Source organism: Glossina fuscipes, unplaced genomic scaffold (assembly GCF_014805625.2).
Source record: "Glossina fuscipes isolate IAEA_lab_2018 unplaced genomic scaffold, Yale_Gfus_2 121, whole genome shotgun sequence".
NCBI lineage: Eukaryota > Metazoa > Arthropoda > Insecta > Diptera > Glossinidae > Glossina > Glossina fuscipes.
The window spans coordinates 834,277-848,415 of NW_023998464.1; the positions used below are offsets into that span (position 1 = coordinate 834,277).

At 33.3% G+C, this 14,139-nt stretch overlaps 1 protein-coding gene across 3 annotated transcripts in view; it reads left to right on the forward strand.

Moving 5' to 3' along the window:
* The first annotated feature begins 1,234 nt into the window (after nucleotides 1-1,234).
* The window catches only part of LOC119640570, a 28,822-nt gene continuing 15,917 nt past the window's right edge, over nucleotides 1,235-14,139 (forward strand). Inside the window, exons 1-2 of one of the 3 annotated variants that reach the window (XM_038038698.1) lie at nucleotides 1,235-1,250; nucleotides 4,937-5,006. In XM_038038698.1, the coding sequence (XP_037894626.1) occupies nucleotides 1,249-1,250; nucleotides 4,937-5,006 (72 nt within the window). In that variant the 5' untranslated portion in view covers nucleotides 1,235-1,248. Of the gene's footprint in view, nucleotides 1,251-4,918; nucleotides 5,007-13,728; nucleotides 13,850-14,139 lie in introns of those variants that run through there. The other 2 variants (XM_038038699.1, XM_038038696.1) reach the window with 2 other exon arrangements.

Below are 14,139 nucleotides of genomic sequence, written 5' to 3' on the forward strand. Positions count from 1 at the left end.
TACAAGTTTTTTTCAATATCGAGTTAAATGAAACTGAATGCAGCCTAACATGGGCTCTATACAATTCATTTTATTTTGCATGCTTGTTATTGTTTATCATATGCATGATAAATAAAACTCAATTTGGCTCTCATTTTTTACGTTTCTATCAGTTATTAGTGCATTGTCATGGAAAATTTAAGGAAATGTATTGGAAAGCTGCTGACGATGGAGCCTAATTAGCCTCTTGGCGATAATCAATTCTCTCCCACAAACGGAGGGAGATAATCACCGCGATGATCGCCTGCTTACATGATTACCGCTTCATTTCTGAAAGCCCAAGCTATTGAAAGCTATGACACTTTAGTTCCCTGAAAAACCGTAAACATTTTCTGTTTACAAGAATTTTCTATCGTATAGCAATTAAGTAAAAGTAACGAAGCAAAGTCGAATAAGTTAAATGGGAGTGAATAAAGAAGTTTAAAGCTTTCGGTTTCAGAAAATAAAGTAATTTTCGCTTTTCTTTTGAACTGAGTTCTTATGAACGAAATAGTTAGTAATCTTTATGTACGCATTGTAACATGTGGTTGTGTCTTGTAATATTTGTTACAGTTACAACCCTGTAGTAAATTAGATTGTTAATCTCACTCATCGAGAAATGAATGGTCTTTAGAAGAGAACAGGAGAAAAGGGAGAAAAAAATGTAACGAACTTCGGAGAGATCATAAGGCCTGGCCAGTTGGTCGAGGAAATAAATGGTGAGCAATATCAAATGGTAATTAAGAAAAGTAAAAAGCGTTTAAAGAAAAACATTTGAAATAATCGTGTGACTTGCATTATATATTTAGAAGACAATAGAAGTGGAACCTGAACGCAATGTAAAGCAAAAGCTGAATGTATAAACATTAAATCAGCTGACCAAAAACATCTTTAACTGAATATTAACTATGATATATGCTCGTGCTTTGGTATAAGGAAAACTTCTCAAGTCCGTAATTGAAATTTGCAAGAAAAACTATATGAAAGTTTTGAACATTTGTAATGGAATGGAAAGAGAACACAGAAAGGCAAATGTATACGAGTGGAACATTAAATCTATGAATTTATATATTGAAAAATAGAAGCATTTAACGTTCTAAGTATTCGTAGAAAACGTAGTGATGCAAAAAGAAAAAAGAGAAATACAAAGAGCGTACTTAAGAAGAAAATATTAAGAACAAAAAAGAAAATTTAGATGAACTGGGAAGAAAAACGTAGATAAATCTATTCATGTATGTACTGCAAGTGAACGTAAACTGACGTTCTGTCTAAACAATAATGAAATCATAAACATGTATACATCACCTTTGCTCCACACAGTACACACACAACACACACAATTAGCGCAACAGTAACGTCAATATTGTCGTCATTATCAACATTATCATCAACATTACTCGATTCTTCACAGATGTATATAGCCATCAACTTCAGCAATCAGATTTATACACCTTATTATGTTATCCATGTATATTATATTATATTGTATTAATTGTTATGGTTGTAGTTCTTTTTTTTTTATTACTCTTATTTATAACGATACTTTTTATGTACATACTTTTACATTAGATGGATCTATCCACATTTTTACTAATCCTATATAGTAAATTGCTCTAAATTGTTTTTTTTGTTCATATAATTAATAACCCGAAGAGATTGTTTATTTTTTTTTTTACGAGTAGAAAGTAGCTTAGGGGCGGTTTCCAGATGCAAATTAGGAACCGAAAGAGATCAAAGGCAGGGTGGGGTATGGAGTTGGGCTGTTTCGACCGTGCGCCTATTTTTATAGGGGAAAATTATGTGCATTACTTTTAGGTGTAGTCGTCTGTGGATTATTCGGGAGACAAACGTTCAAGAATCCGGCCAAACCTGCTAGTTCAGCAATGACACGTTCGACCGTCTCTATAGCCTTCGATTCTTTTTAAGTGGCATCTTAAAGTACCCGTCAAAATGATCAAGACCGTAGCTGGATAGTTGAACAGACCTTGAGAACATACAGGCACTTGTGATGTTAAAAGTTAAATACAATTTCATTTATTTGCGCAATTTCCCTTAATTTAAGTAATTGCCATCAGAACTAAGTAAATAAATTTATTACATTCTACACACCTGGTGGTACAATGATATGTTAAGGGTAAGGACACGTATGTATACGACACCCAGAACGACTTAAGGTAGACTCACCGTTTATTACATCGACAGACTCAGAATCGCTCTTTTGGCCTCCTGTCCGTCTACCTGACTCGCTTCTACGAAGATTGCAATATTAGAGATGTTATGATGAAGAAATTTAATAGATCGATGTGTTTCGGCTCAAGGACGAACACTATCGAAAATGGTTCGGTGCGGACGATTTCTTTGACCGCTTCCCTTATAACATTTTATTGTGAAAAGCCGCTGCTGAAAAGAACTACAATAGTTTTACTTATATAGAAATAAAGCTCAGGTTAGGTAATCAGCGAATGGCTAGACAAGAATAGATAAAAATAAATTTTTTTTTGTGAATAAAAAACAAACAAAAAGCCTTAACCTTTAACCTTAAAAGTGTTAATTGGGTCCGCGTTTCCGTTCAAGTGATCTCGCTGCCAAGTAGTGCTCATCTAAAACGAAGTAAACTGACTCTTAGGGATACAGTAAGGAGAGACCCATTGTTTTATGTGTGAAAGTTAAGAATATTTTATTGAAGTAACTAACGATTTTCTAGATATAGCGTACCTAATGTACGAAAAACACTGCAGTTTAAATACCCGTTGGCTGAACATAATGTTAATAAAGAGCGAACAGACTTATAATAATAAGACAAAAGATTTAATAAAATGTGGGTCTATTCCAAGCCCCTCTGCGTGTTGTAGACATTCGTGCCCTTTCCCCTAACATATCCTAGTAGAATACGCTCAAACGAAGTTGTTTGTTTACGCAATCTATAAGCAAAGCAACGTCTGTTCTGGTGGATGTTGCTCGGAATACAGCTGTTAATCGTCTTTTATGGACAAAATGGTCTATTTTGTTTTAAAAAAATACAAATATATTGTTTATTTAACCACGAAAGACAAGAAGAAGTCACGAACGGTCTGCACAAATTATTTCCCTTTCAACGAAAATCGCTGTCGTTATATTTTCATATAGCGTGGCCAGGTAAACAGCAAGAAGAGAACCATTGTTTTATGTTTGAAAAACAAGAACAGAAAGGGTTGGGAAAAATTTGGTGAACTATCTAACGCGATCACCATTCAATGTCGAGATAGTAAGTTTAGGCTTTACGCCACCGTGATCTCGTCAAAGTGTATATAGATTATAAATTTTAATTTCATGAGAAATTTGTCAAGTAATTTTTTGCAAATTTTTAGAAATTATAAACAAATACAAACTTTTTATTCGAGAGAAGCTTTATTTTTCCTTGTTTATTACAAATATTTACGCTTCTGAAGAAAATTCAATTTTCTTTAACGATGATGATAACAAGGATGATGATTGCAGTAAACAGAGTGGAAAATTTGATTTGAAAATCACTTTTAAAGCTTAAAACTGTTTTACTTGCAAGACTAACGTTCGACAATAAAAATAGAATTTTTTTTTGTTCATTTTTTCCATTTTAGAGAAAATAAAAACCAAAAAAACAGGAGACCATAAATTATTTTCAATGTTACATAAAGGCCTTTATGGGGTAACGCCACTATATAAGAGCCTAAAAAACAGATTTTTTAAACTATTTTTTCTCTTGCATGGGAGGAAAGGTGAAAGAATATATAAAATTCGAAGACGCTTAAGAATATATTTAAGTATTAAAAGTACATCATTTTAAAAAATATTGACAAACAAATAGGAACTGTGTTGTGAGGAAAGGTCGATTATTAAATACCCTACGCCATTTCGTCTAATGCAATTATTCACTCGATTTGGTAGCAGTGCGTCAGCAATTACATATTATTTTCATGCAAAGGCCGACTTTTCATGCAAGGATGATTATTGGTGGATAACCTATAGGATGAACACAAATATATACGGACAGACATCAGACAAAAAAGTGGGATGGTGGAAGATGAGTTTACCGTTGACATTTTGGGGGTTGTACTGTACCACAAGTGGAGTCGGGTATAATGAGAATAAAGCATCCATTTTCACGAGATCATGACAGGAGAGTCTCCAACGTATTGTGTAGATGCTGCAAACTTCGATCTCAAAAAAAATTAATCCATTTGCTTGTTGTTACTGCATAACGGAGGCTTTTCTCAGAAATATAAATTTTTGTGCAGCAATTAATTGAATGAAGAAGTTCGTCAAAAAAAAAAATATTTATACCCCAGGTCCACAAGGGTACAAGGGTATATTAAGTTTGACTATTCAGCACCCAGAAGAACTTGAGGTAGGCCCACCTTTTATTATACCGATCGCTTTAGAATCACTTCCTGTATCGGTTCAACCTACCGGTGATAATCAAGGACGAACGCTGTTGAAAATGGTTTGGATCGGATAACTTTTTCGATCATTTCGCATACAACGCGTCAATTCGAAAAATTTTCTTTTGAATAATTATAGGTTGATGTAGGGTATTTATTAGTGAGACGTAGTCGTTCTGCTCGTTTTAGTTACAGGAGCCGGACTTTTTGTCTAAGTATCCACACTCCCAAGTTTCCCTGTGATAATCAATGTATACAAGAAGGGTTTAACAATATGTACCGACTTTTGCAAACCTGAGAATTGTCATAATAGATAATGGAGAACCAATCAAATCGTCGCAAGTTCAGACAAACTACCCGGAAATACCAAAAACTTATAACTTGTTAATACCTCTATCACATGTTATTTTTGAGCTGGCGTTAATTGTTTCTTGAACTGAATTTTTTATATCCTTTACCAATTAGATAACCTTAAGCTAGAAAACTTTTAACTAATAATTGCTACTATTTTTTTTACTTAGGAATAAATGGCATAACCACGCAAGAAGTGCACAATATTTGTTTGACAGAAAAATGGAGAATCGCAAAAAGGTAAAATACAATTTAATATCATAATTAAAATTAGTTTTTTTTTTTATGCAGTGTTTGTAGAATTGTGAGGGTAGCATGTATTAGGTTATTACACAATCTATAGAACCTTTAGCTAACTAATTAGGCAAAGACGTTATGTAAACAAGCTACCAGCATTCTTTTCGCACACGCTACTTACTTTCCGTAAGCTTACGACGAGTTTATAATTTCTAAGTCCTATGAATTGAAGTTAATCGAGAGCGTGTGTCATGTTATGCTCGAAATATAATGAATTTCGTACGCATCAGTGATTTGATACATATTTTCGACACAAATTTCAGCTTTCAATAAATCTACGGATACCTTATAAATTCGACAGATGCGCATGAGAATGTAAAAATGAAGATTAGGGCACGCTTACAGAGAATTTAAAATATTCTTTATAATTTTAAAATTTTACATCAAATTAAGAGACGATAAGCAGTCTGACCCACAAACAGTAAATTCTTAATACTTTAAAACACTGACGTGAAAATTTTGAAAGTGATGGAAAAGTCCGGACGAAAGGTGTGTTATTCGTTACTATGGTGTACATGGAAAAAAAATTTATAAAAATTTAAGAATTCAAGATGGTTTAGAACATAAAAACTACGAATACTCAAGGTAAGCAGACACAATTCTTTGTTTAATCTACAGCTGTCTACCATAAACAACAAAAAGTGATGATGAATAGGGTGTATGTGTGTGTGTTGATTCGCCACGGCAGGGAACTCGCTCGTCGACAATGCAGGATCTTTAACAAGAAAATTTATTTTTTTTGAGCCCGGTTTGGCAAAAGGAGGGTGTTACTTGCTTTTCAGGGACTTGAAAAGAAATCTTTTCCTTTTCGTTTTATGAACGTACGCTTCATTCAATCACATGAGCGTATATATATATTATATGTTACTACTTAATGTTATTCCATTATTGAATACTGATTATTCTATATATCGTCGTTCCACTATATATCACGAAAAAATCACTAAAGACAAGATTACCGCAATCCGGCTGAACGTTTATTTTATCGTAACGTAAATTTATCTGCAGTAACCACAAAAATTCATTTAGAACAGCGTCTTTGGTAACTGATGCAGGAAAGCGAGTTTGGAGTAACGTTGAGCGCCATCAGTAATTTTTGTCGAAGATCTAACTTTAATCGCAATATCGATCGTTGTAATATCGACATGTGGAGAAGAAGAGAAAAACGTATGGAGAGACATAAAGAGGGAGAGAGATAGAGATAGATAGAGAGATAGATAGAGAGATAGATAGATAGATAGAGAAAGAGAGTGAGAGAGAGAGAGAGGGAGATCGTAAACGGATCTATTATATCGTAATGATGACACACAAGCAACGGGATGTCAACTAATTAGACTTTCATTGAAATTTGCATTTCCGATCTTATCAGATCTCAGTTCAGGAAACATGTTTTGTCAACTGGGATATCCCGAAGGAAACTGTGATGTTTGCCAGTATATTTATTTAAGTCATTTGAGCACTGTAATGTAGAGCAAAATTTATGTTCAATCATTGAACTTTTGTAATAATTTGTTTCCTTTTTTCGTAATAGTTTTAAGAATAATTATACGTTCCCTCAAATCCGCGTAAGTAATATCTCATACAAGCATTGCATTAGCAATCTTCTTTTTATACAAATTCATATATAAATGTTTTCTAGTTTTTACATGTGTATTGTTTTAAAACAAAAGCCACAGCTCGAACCATGTTATAATACGTAAAAGGCATTCGCACGTAAATATATACTTGAAATGTTGAATATTAACCGATTTCTGTGATTATTTTCTTTTAGAGCAAAACGACGTTTTTTTCTTTACTGAGATTTCATTCTACTCTGCCTTTGTGTGATATGTAAATTGCTCCTCCAGTGAATGTGGAAAGAAACATTATGAAAATTCATCGTAAATGCAATACAAGTACAGTTGAGAGGTTGCAAGATGTTTGTACGTTTTTCGTTAAGATTTTATTTTTTATTCCATAAATTTCAAGTAGCGATAGACATATGAGAGATGAAAGTTGAGAGCATAATTCATAAAATTGCAAAAGCAAAAATGCAACTGTTATCCATTCTCTGGGACTTAATAGAGCACAATATTTTGTAAAGCTAGGCGATCAATTCTATCGCTTTGCCGTCGACATAAAGTTCGATGGGTAATATCGATAAAAGACAGGCGGTCATGTGATAGAATGTACCTATGTATCAAATATCAAAACCAAACCAAGCTATGCTTTTATAACGTTCGGTAGTTGCATTTCTAAAACAAAGTCAAAACAAAAGTTCAAAGTCCGCAGGAACAATATTAGGCATTTCCAAGCTGTTAATGCAGTAGTACGGGGCTTACACATGCAGCTAATAACAAAACGTCGAAGGCCTGTATGACTCATTTTGTTCAGCATATTAATAAATCACCGTGTTTACAAGCATTTTAAGCGGTAGCTGTCAAATGAAGTTCAGTCCGATCTGGAACAATTCGCAATTGTGGGTTGTGGACTGCAACAGTAAACTATAAGGCCGTACATGCTATTCTTTTTTTTTTTACTACAAAATTGCCATGAAGGGCTGAATATTTTGAGGTCCATATTTGTTGGTAATATGATAAGGTAAAGTTCCGCCATTGTTTGCAAAAACGTTTCAGTTAAGATCTCCAGACATTGCTTGGAGTTCGAATTGGTAGACATTATCTTCAATTCTCTAATTCATTTATTTTTTCCAGAAATTGTCCTGCTTCCCTTCTTAGTAAGCAGCCCATCCGCTGTTGCAGTTGTTTTGTGGCGCACTGTATATGTACATAAATATTTCTTTTTTTAAAAAGTCGTTAAATATATCTGTAGGTTTTTGTTTTTTTTTGGACGATAAGACGTGACGGTGTGATCAAACAATAATGAGAATTTTCATTTTTAGTAGGAATTCACTATAACAGCTTCAAAAAAACAAGGACAGGTTTTTGAGAATTGGATGGAAGAAGAGACAATAGAGTGATGATATTCTATGATGTTATTAAGTATTCTAAAAAAAAAAAATAATTTTTCAAATATATTATAAAATAGGAACGTTGCAGCAATCCTCACGTGCCATCATTAATTTATTGTTCTCTGCGGCCAACACTACAGATGGTGCAAAATTGAACAAAAACCAGCGCACTCACCATATCTATATCTCTGTGGCTAGAGAAGTATGTAAAGGAATTTTAAAAGTATTGATTTATGTGAAAGTGGCGAGTATTTCAATGAAAAGCTTTCGTAATGTTTAAATTATTTTAAAGATAATGTAAAATGTTTAAGTAAAGATAGCTATGCTGTCGGCCATTTCGTCGCCCTAAAGTCGTGCTTTAAGGAGAAAGGGTCAAAAGTTTGCAAATATGTTCTCTTTTAGTATTTTTCTCTTATAATGAATTTTTCTTAGGAGACTGACTTCCACGTTCAAACATTCTTCTTCGCCCTCATTCTCCTTTCACGGAGATGTTTCGTAAAAGCCTCTTGCTTTTTTTTCAATTGAACGTTTTATGCTTTACGTGTGGCGAAACGATAAAGAAAAATTCACGAATATTTATGGTTCTGCCACCCAACTAACTACTTGCGAATTGTTCTTAGCCTATTCAGGGGTCATCCTATTGACTTATTTTTGCCCGGAAAGGAGCTCAATAAATGAACACTTTGTGAAGACATCTGTTAGTTGGAGAACTTAGAAACCAACAGACAAGATATTAGGTTGCAACTTCCCGGCAGCGATTTTTTTCTGAAAGCCTCAAAGGATCTTTTAAATCCACAAAAATATTGATTTTTAGAAAGATATACTGTAGGTTCCTTCCTTATAAAATCCACCTGAGTGGCCGTATAGACAAGAGTCTCGACTAGCAACGCCCAATGGTTGTGGATTCAAATCTCAAGTGCGGAAGAGTCAATAAAGCCGAATAAAGCCTAAGATGCTAGTGCTTTAAGAATTCAGTCTTAGAACTTATTCTCTGGCTAAATTTACAATAATAACAATAATAATAATAATAATTTCTTCCTTATAAAAATAGGCACGCATTGAATATCAGTGTAAACCCTTTCTTGATGTCTTTCACTTTGTTAGCTTAGTAACCAAAACGTCTTTTATGGTATGATCTTCAAATTCTCTCTTTACTGACTTCACTCCGTCTCTCAGTTCACGCAGACTATAAAAAAGGCCTGGGCATTGGTCTTTATTATTGCGAGACGTGGTTTTTTTCGCTTTCGGATTCAAACGATGTCGTCCGAAACATATTCATGTTTTGGAACAAACACGAATTTTTCATTAAAATTGCATTTTTCCCAATTACTACTTCAACCAAATCTTCACGAATTCCAATGGGCTATTCCATAGCCGCGGGCATAAGAGTCGCGACTGCAAATCCGGGGTTCACAGGCTTGACCTCCACGGCGTAGATTGCAATGTATAGCAGTTAATTATATAGTTATATAGTTAGATTCATGATTGCTTGCTATTACAAAAGCTATTTTTTTTCTATAGCGTCATAAGCTTAAGCCTTTAATCATTTTGATTATGTTACTTAAATCGGCTGAATGCAATTCAGCTGAGAAAAATGGATGAATATATCGCTAACTGCAACGATCCTGATTTTTCATTAGTGATTGGCGTTGATGGCGTTATCTAGCATTTCGTTTTTTGATTACAGTAACAATTTCTTAACATTTTCAATGCTCGTGCACAACGTTGCTATTCGAAACCGCGTTTTTTTTTTTCTAAACCAAAAATTCCCCTTATTTTTTGAACGCAGTATTATGCCATATATGCTTTTGCTAAGTAAGTAATGATTTCTGTGCTGATTGTGATTGCCATAGAATTGCAGCTGCTATTAAGTGCAAAAAGAAGATTCTAAAGCAATGATAATGACGAAGATAATAATGATGAGAGTTGGAATTGTTTACTAAAACTTTAAAACAAATGGCAACAAATACCAACTACAAACTATGTAAAGCTTTTTTGTTAAGACAACCACAACATTACTAAAAGTTTTTAACCTCTACAATAACTAAACAAAAGGCAAAAAAGGAAACTGACAGTCTTAGCCTGATACGAAGTCAATATGGACTTTGCTAACTATTAGATAATTTGTCTTTCTTTGGTGTAACCAACAAGAGCTATCGGACTTAGTTGGCAGATGATGGCATTACTTAATTGTTATGGTTTGTCATTCAATTTTTCAAATTCCTTTTTTACAAAGGTTAGGATTATCTAACAGCAATGTTTTGTGGGTAAAGTGAAACATAAAAAAAAAAAAAATATTTATTCGTTGCTGTAGCACTCGTTAAAAGGAAATAAAAGAAAAAATGTTTATATATAAGAGCATTTGTGAATGCGGTTCATTAGCTTAAGCCGTATTTTCGCTTAAGCTATACTACCTTGACTTTACTATTGTTATTGCAGTGCGATATAAGTAGAAGAGTTTACCTCAGCTCGGTTCATTGCGATTCAGTATAGGTTACGATAACCTTGTGCAAGTCTTTTGTTTTTATGCTCATTATTTAAGACGTTAACGGTATATTAAATTCGTTGTTCCGCTCATTATACTTAAAGCTAACTGCCACAGTAAGGTCGATATATTCCTGATCAGACCATTAATACCCTTGAATTGGCATTCAGATTTGAAAATCAGTTTTTCACTAATATTAGCATCTTTGTGAAAATTTATGTATTCTGTTTGTTCAGCGTCTACTTGGTCCGATATTATGATTTACGTTTTAAAAAAAATTTGGAATTGAAAAATTTAATATTAATAGATCCGCAAATATGTTATGTACATTGAAATTGGTTGCACGTATCTGACTCACTGGAGTGACTTAACAAATGTAAGACTGCAATAGCTCCTCGATTTTTGTTCTCCTCTCTTAGCGTTCATGCAGAACCCATCCTCTTTCGTCGTCTGTCTCTTCCCGATACAGTGAGGTGTTTTTAGGTTTTTACTGAACATTTGCTCAGGAACCATTGAATTTCTTAATTTAATATCTTCCACGAATTCGTACAATATGTGTCGTCCGCAAGACTAAAATATTTTGCACGAAATGTCACTAAGTGGGTTCCGAAAGCTTCATAGTTTTTTGCATTTTCACTTCAAGCCGAATTAATCATTTCCGTGGCTTGAGTTGCATTGTTTTCCGATTTAAAGCAATATACCATGGATTGGCTTAAATGATGGATATCGACATCTGCGTCTTTACGCTGACGAAAACTTGCAAACAACTGAAACTTATACCGTAAAAGGACAAATGTCCAAGTTACTTGCATCTGAAATTTTCGGAAAATTGGCAGCGGAAGATACCTTTTATGAAGCAACCAACTTCATCGGGCAGGGTTTATTCACGATTTTATTTATTTATTTTTAAATATTGATAAAATTAGTAAGAAAAATCTAAGAGAAGGTTTTTTCTAGAAAGTTTAATATTATTTAGAAGAGTGCGTCTTCATGAGCACTTGGTGCTACTTGAAGTAGCAGATTCACTTAGTACAGCGCATAAAGAGAGCGATGGGGACTTTATTTTACGTTCAGATGTATCATATACACACCTAAAAAATAAAATGAAACATTCGTACGTTGGACTATATTTAGTTAAAACATTTACGAGGAGTCAATTAAACGGGAGTTTAGTCCTAAGTACGGGCTATCTGAGATTCGAGGACTCTACTGAATGTAGATTTCTTACATGTGTTTTTATTGCATTTTCATTTTATGGAAATGATTTTTGTATTTTCCTTCTATTGTATTTAACTTACGATATTTTATATTGCTTTGACTTTCATGTGTGTATGCAAATGACGACGTTTATGTTAATGAAACGTAATCTACTATTAGAATTGTTCAGTTTAAATAAAGCCTATACGTTCTGCGATGTATGGGTAATCCAAAATATAAAGTGAGTTTTGTTTTTGCTTATCAATGTGGTGTATTGATTGATTGAGAAGTCATTTAAACTTTTATTTCATTTTCAATCAAATTTAAATTACGTTAACCGCAATTTACTTATTTTTATATATGGTACGTAACTTACTGCAAGGGATATGTTCACGATATTTGAACAAGCAAAAAAAAAATGATAGTGGCTTAGGACTCGTCGTTAAATATCCCACACCAGTTCGTTATTATAATTGTGTAACAACTTTTCAAAATGAGGCATTACACGAGAAGTGGTCGAACAAAGGGGCCGTCATGAACTATTCGCAATAGTGTTCGTCATAGGTCGACAAATTGCGATCTGTAGATTAAACATAAAAAAAAAAGACGAGCAGATGGGCGGACGTAGAGACAAACTTGGATTGATTCAAAGCCAATTTTGGTATCGTAAAGTTGGGTCCATCTCAAGTCTCCCTACGTGTCCCCTGGATGCTTCATACATCCGAACAAACTTAATATACCTTTGTCTCACAAGTGGCGTCTGGTATGAAAACATAATGATCAGAATAAAGTAAAAAAAATAAAAAATTGTAACACATCGGTCAATAATACCCGGAATGGTGCCAACTCACAAGCAATGTTTATGTAGTTTAGTTCCGTTAAACTTTGCAGTATCGCTAGAAAATCGCTTATGAAATTTAAAAACGAAAGAGGAGAAAAACTGTAAATAAATACAGTTTGTCTTCTTTTTGTTTAATTCCTTGCTGAAATGATCAAAAATTGTTGCTTCAATACAAAAGTGAAAACCTAAACAATTTACCAACGTTTCAACAATTTTTTTATTGCGTTTCTTTGCAACTTTTTCATTTCGTAGAAAGTCGAAAAAGACAAAAAGATTTTCATGGCTTTTTGTATCTTTTTGAAAGAGAAACCGGAAATGAGCCGACAAAGAAAGACAACCTACAGTAAAAATACTTTGTTATTTTGCCAAAAAATCTATGACAACAACAATATAAATAGTAAATTGCACGTCATTGCTGAGACGTATGACACACTTAGAGACGAACGCGTAACATTATTTTGCATGCGAATATATATGCATTGACATCGTATGTACACCATGTCATTATCATATATATAAATATCTGCAATTTGTATTTATTAAAGGCGCCAATGCAAGGAGAAGGACTCCCACATATTGTTATAAATATAAATAAAAATACGAAACCCTCGCTTACACATACGTGTACGCAAAATAAAAACAAAAACAAAAAAAGAAATTGTAAGCAAAGTGAGCATAACGTAGTGATGGTAAATGAAAAGAGTAGCAAAACTACATTTACTTAGTTTAGATGGCGGTTTCTGGTTAAAGTATTAAAAAAAAAAAAATAAAATGTGCAAAGAAGGAAAAAAAATCTGCAGAAAAGCAAGAAAACAAGCCTCGTGGGTCACGAACTCAAGCATAGCGGGCATACAGCCACACACACGAATGCAAACGATTCATAATGTTTTATTACTTTCGCCGTGTAACGAAAGGCATCGTCATCAGTTTTGTTCTCAATGGTGTTCGGCTCGGTTTCAGTTTAGTCAGTTTAGTTTAGTTTCAGTTGACTCAGTTGACTCAGTTGAAATGTAACGGTTATAACGGTTAAAGCGCAATAAAAAACGAAAATATTTACATAAAAATATTTATCGAGAAATTTTTACAAAAACAATTTTTTTAATTAAATTAATTTAAAGCATACTTTTAGGCCCGGATACAAAAAACAAACAAAACAAGAAAATAACAAAAAAAGCGAAGCAAAAAAATTGTTTTTCTTTTCACATTAGAAATTAAATAAACATATAAAATGTTTTTACCAATTTTAAAATTACGAAATTTTTATAAATCCTCAATTATAACGGTCTTATTATTTATGAAGTTTGTGACAAATGGTTAGTTCCAACAAATTATTTTTGTACGCGTGTTTTGCATAAAGTAAAAGAAAATAATAATAATAATAATAAATTTACCTAATTTGTTAAAAGAAAAATAAATTTATTATATTTTTTTTATCTCTTTTTTTCAATTTACCTAAAATTTGTCAATTACGGCATATTTTTACATCTCGCATATCGGAATGCCTTTAACACGTTTATCATAATGATGATGATGTCTTCTGTGCTTTACATTGTATTTGTGTGTGTGTGTGTGTGTGTGTGTGTGTGTGTGTGTGTGTGTGTGT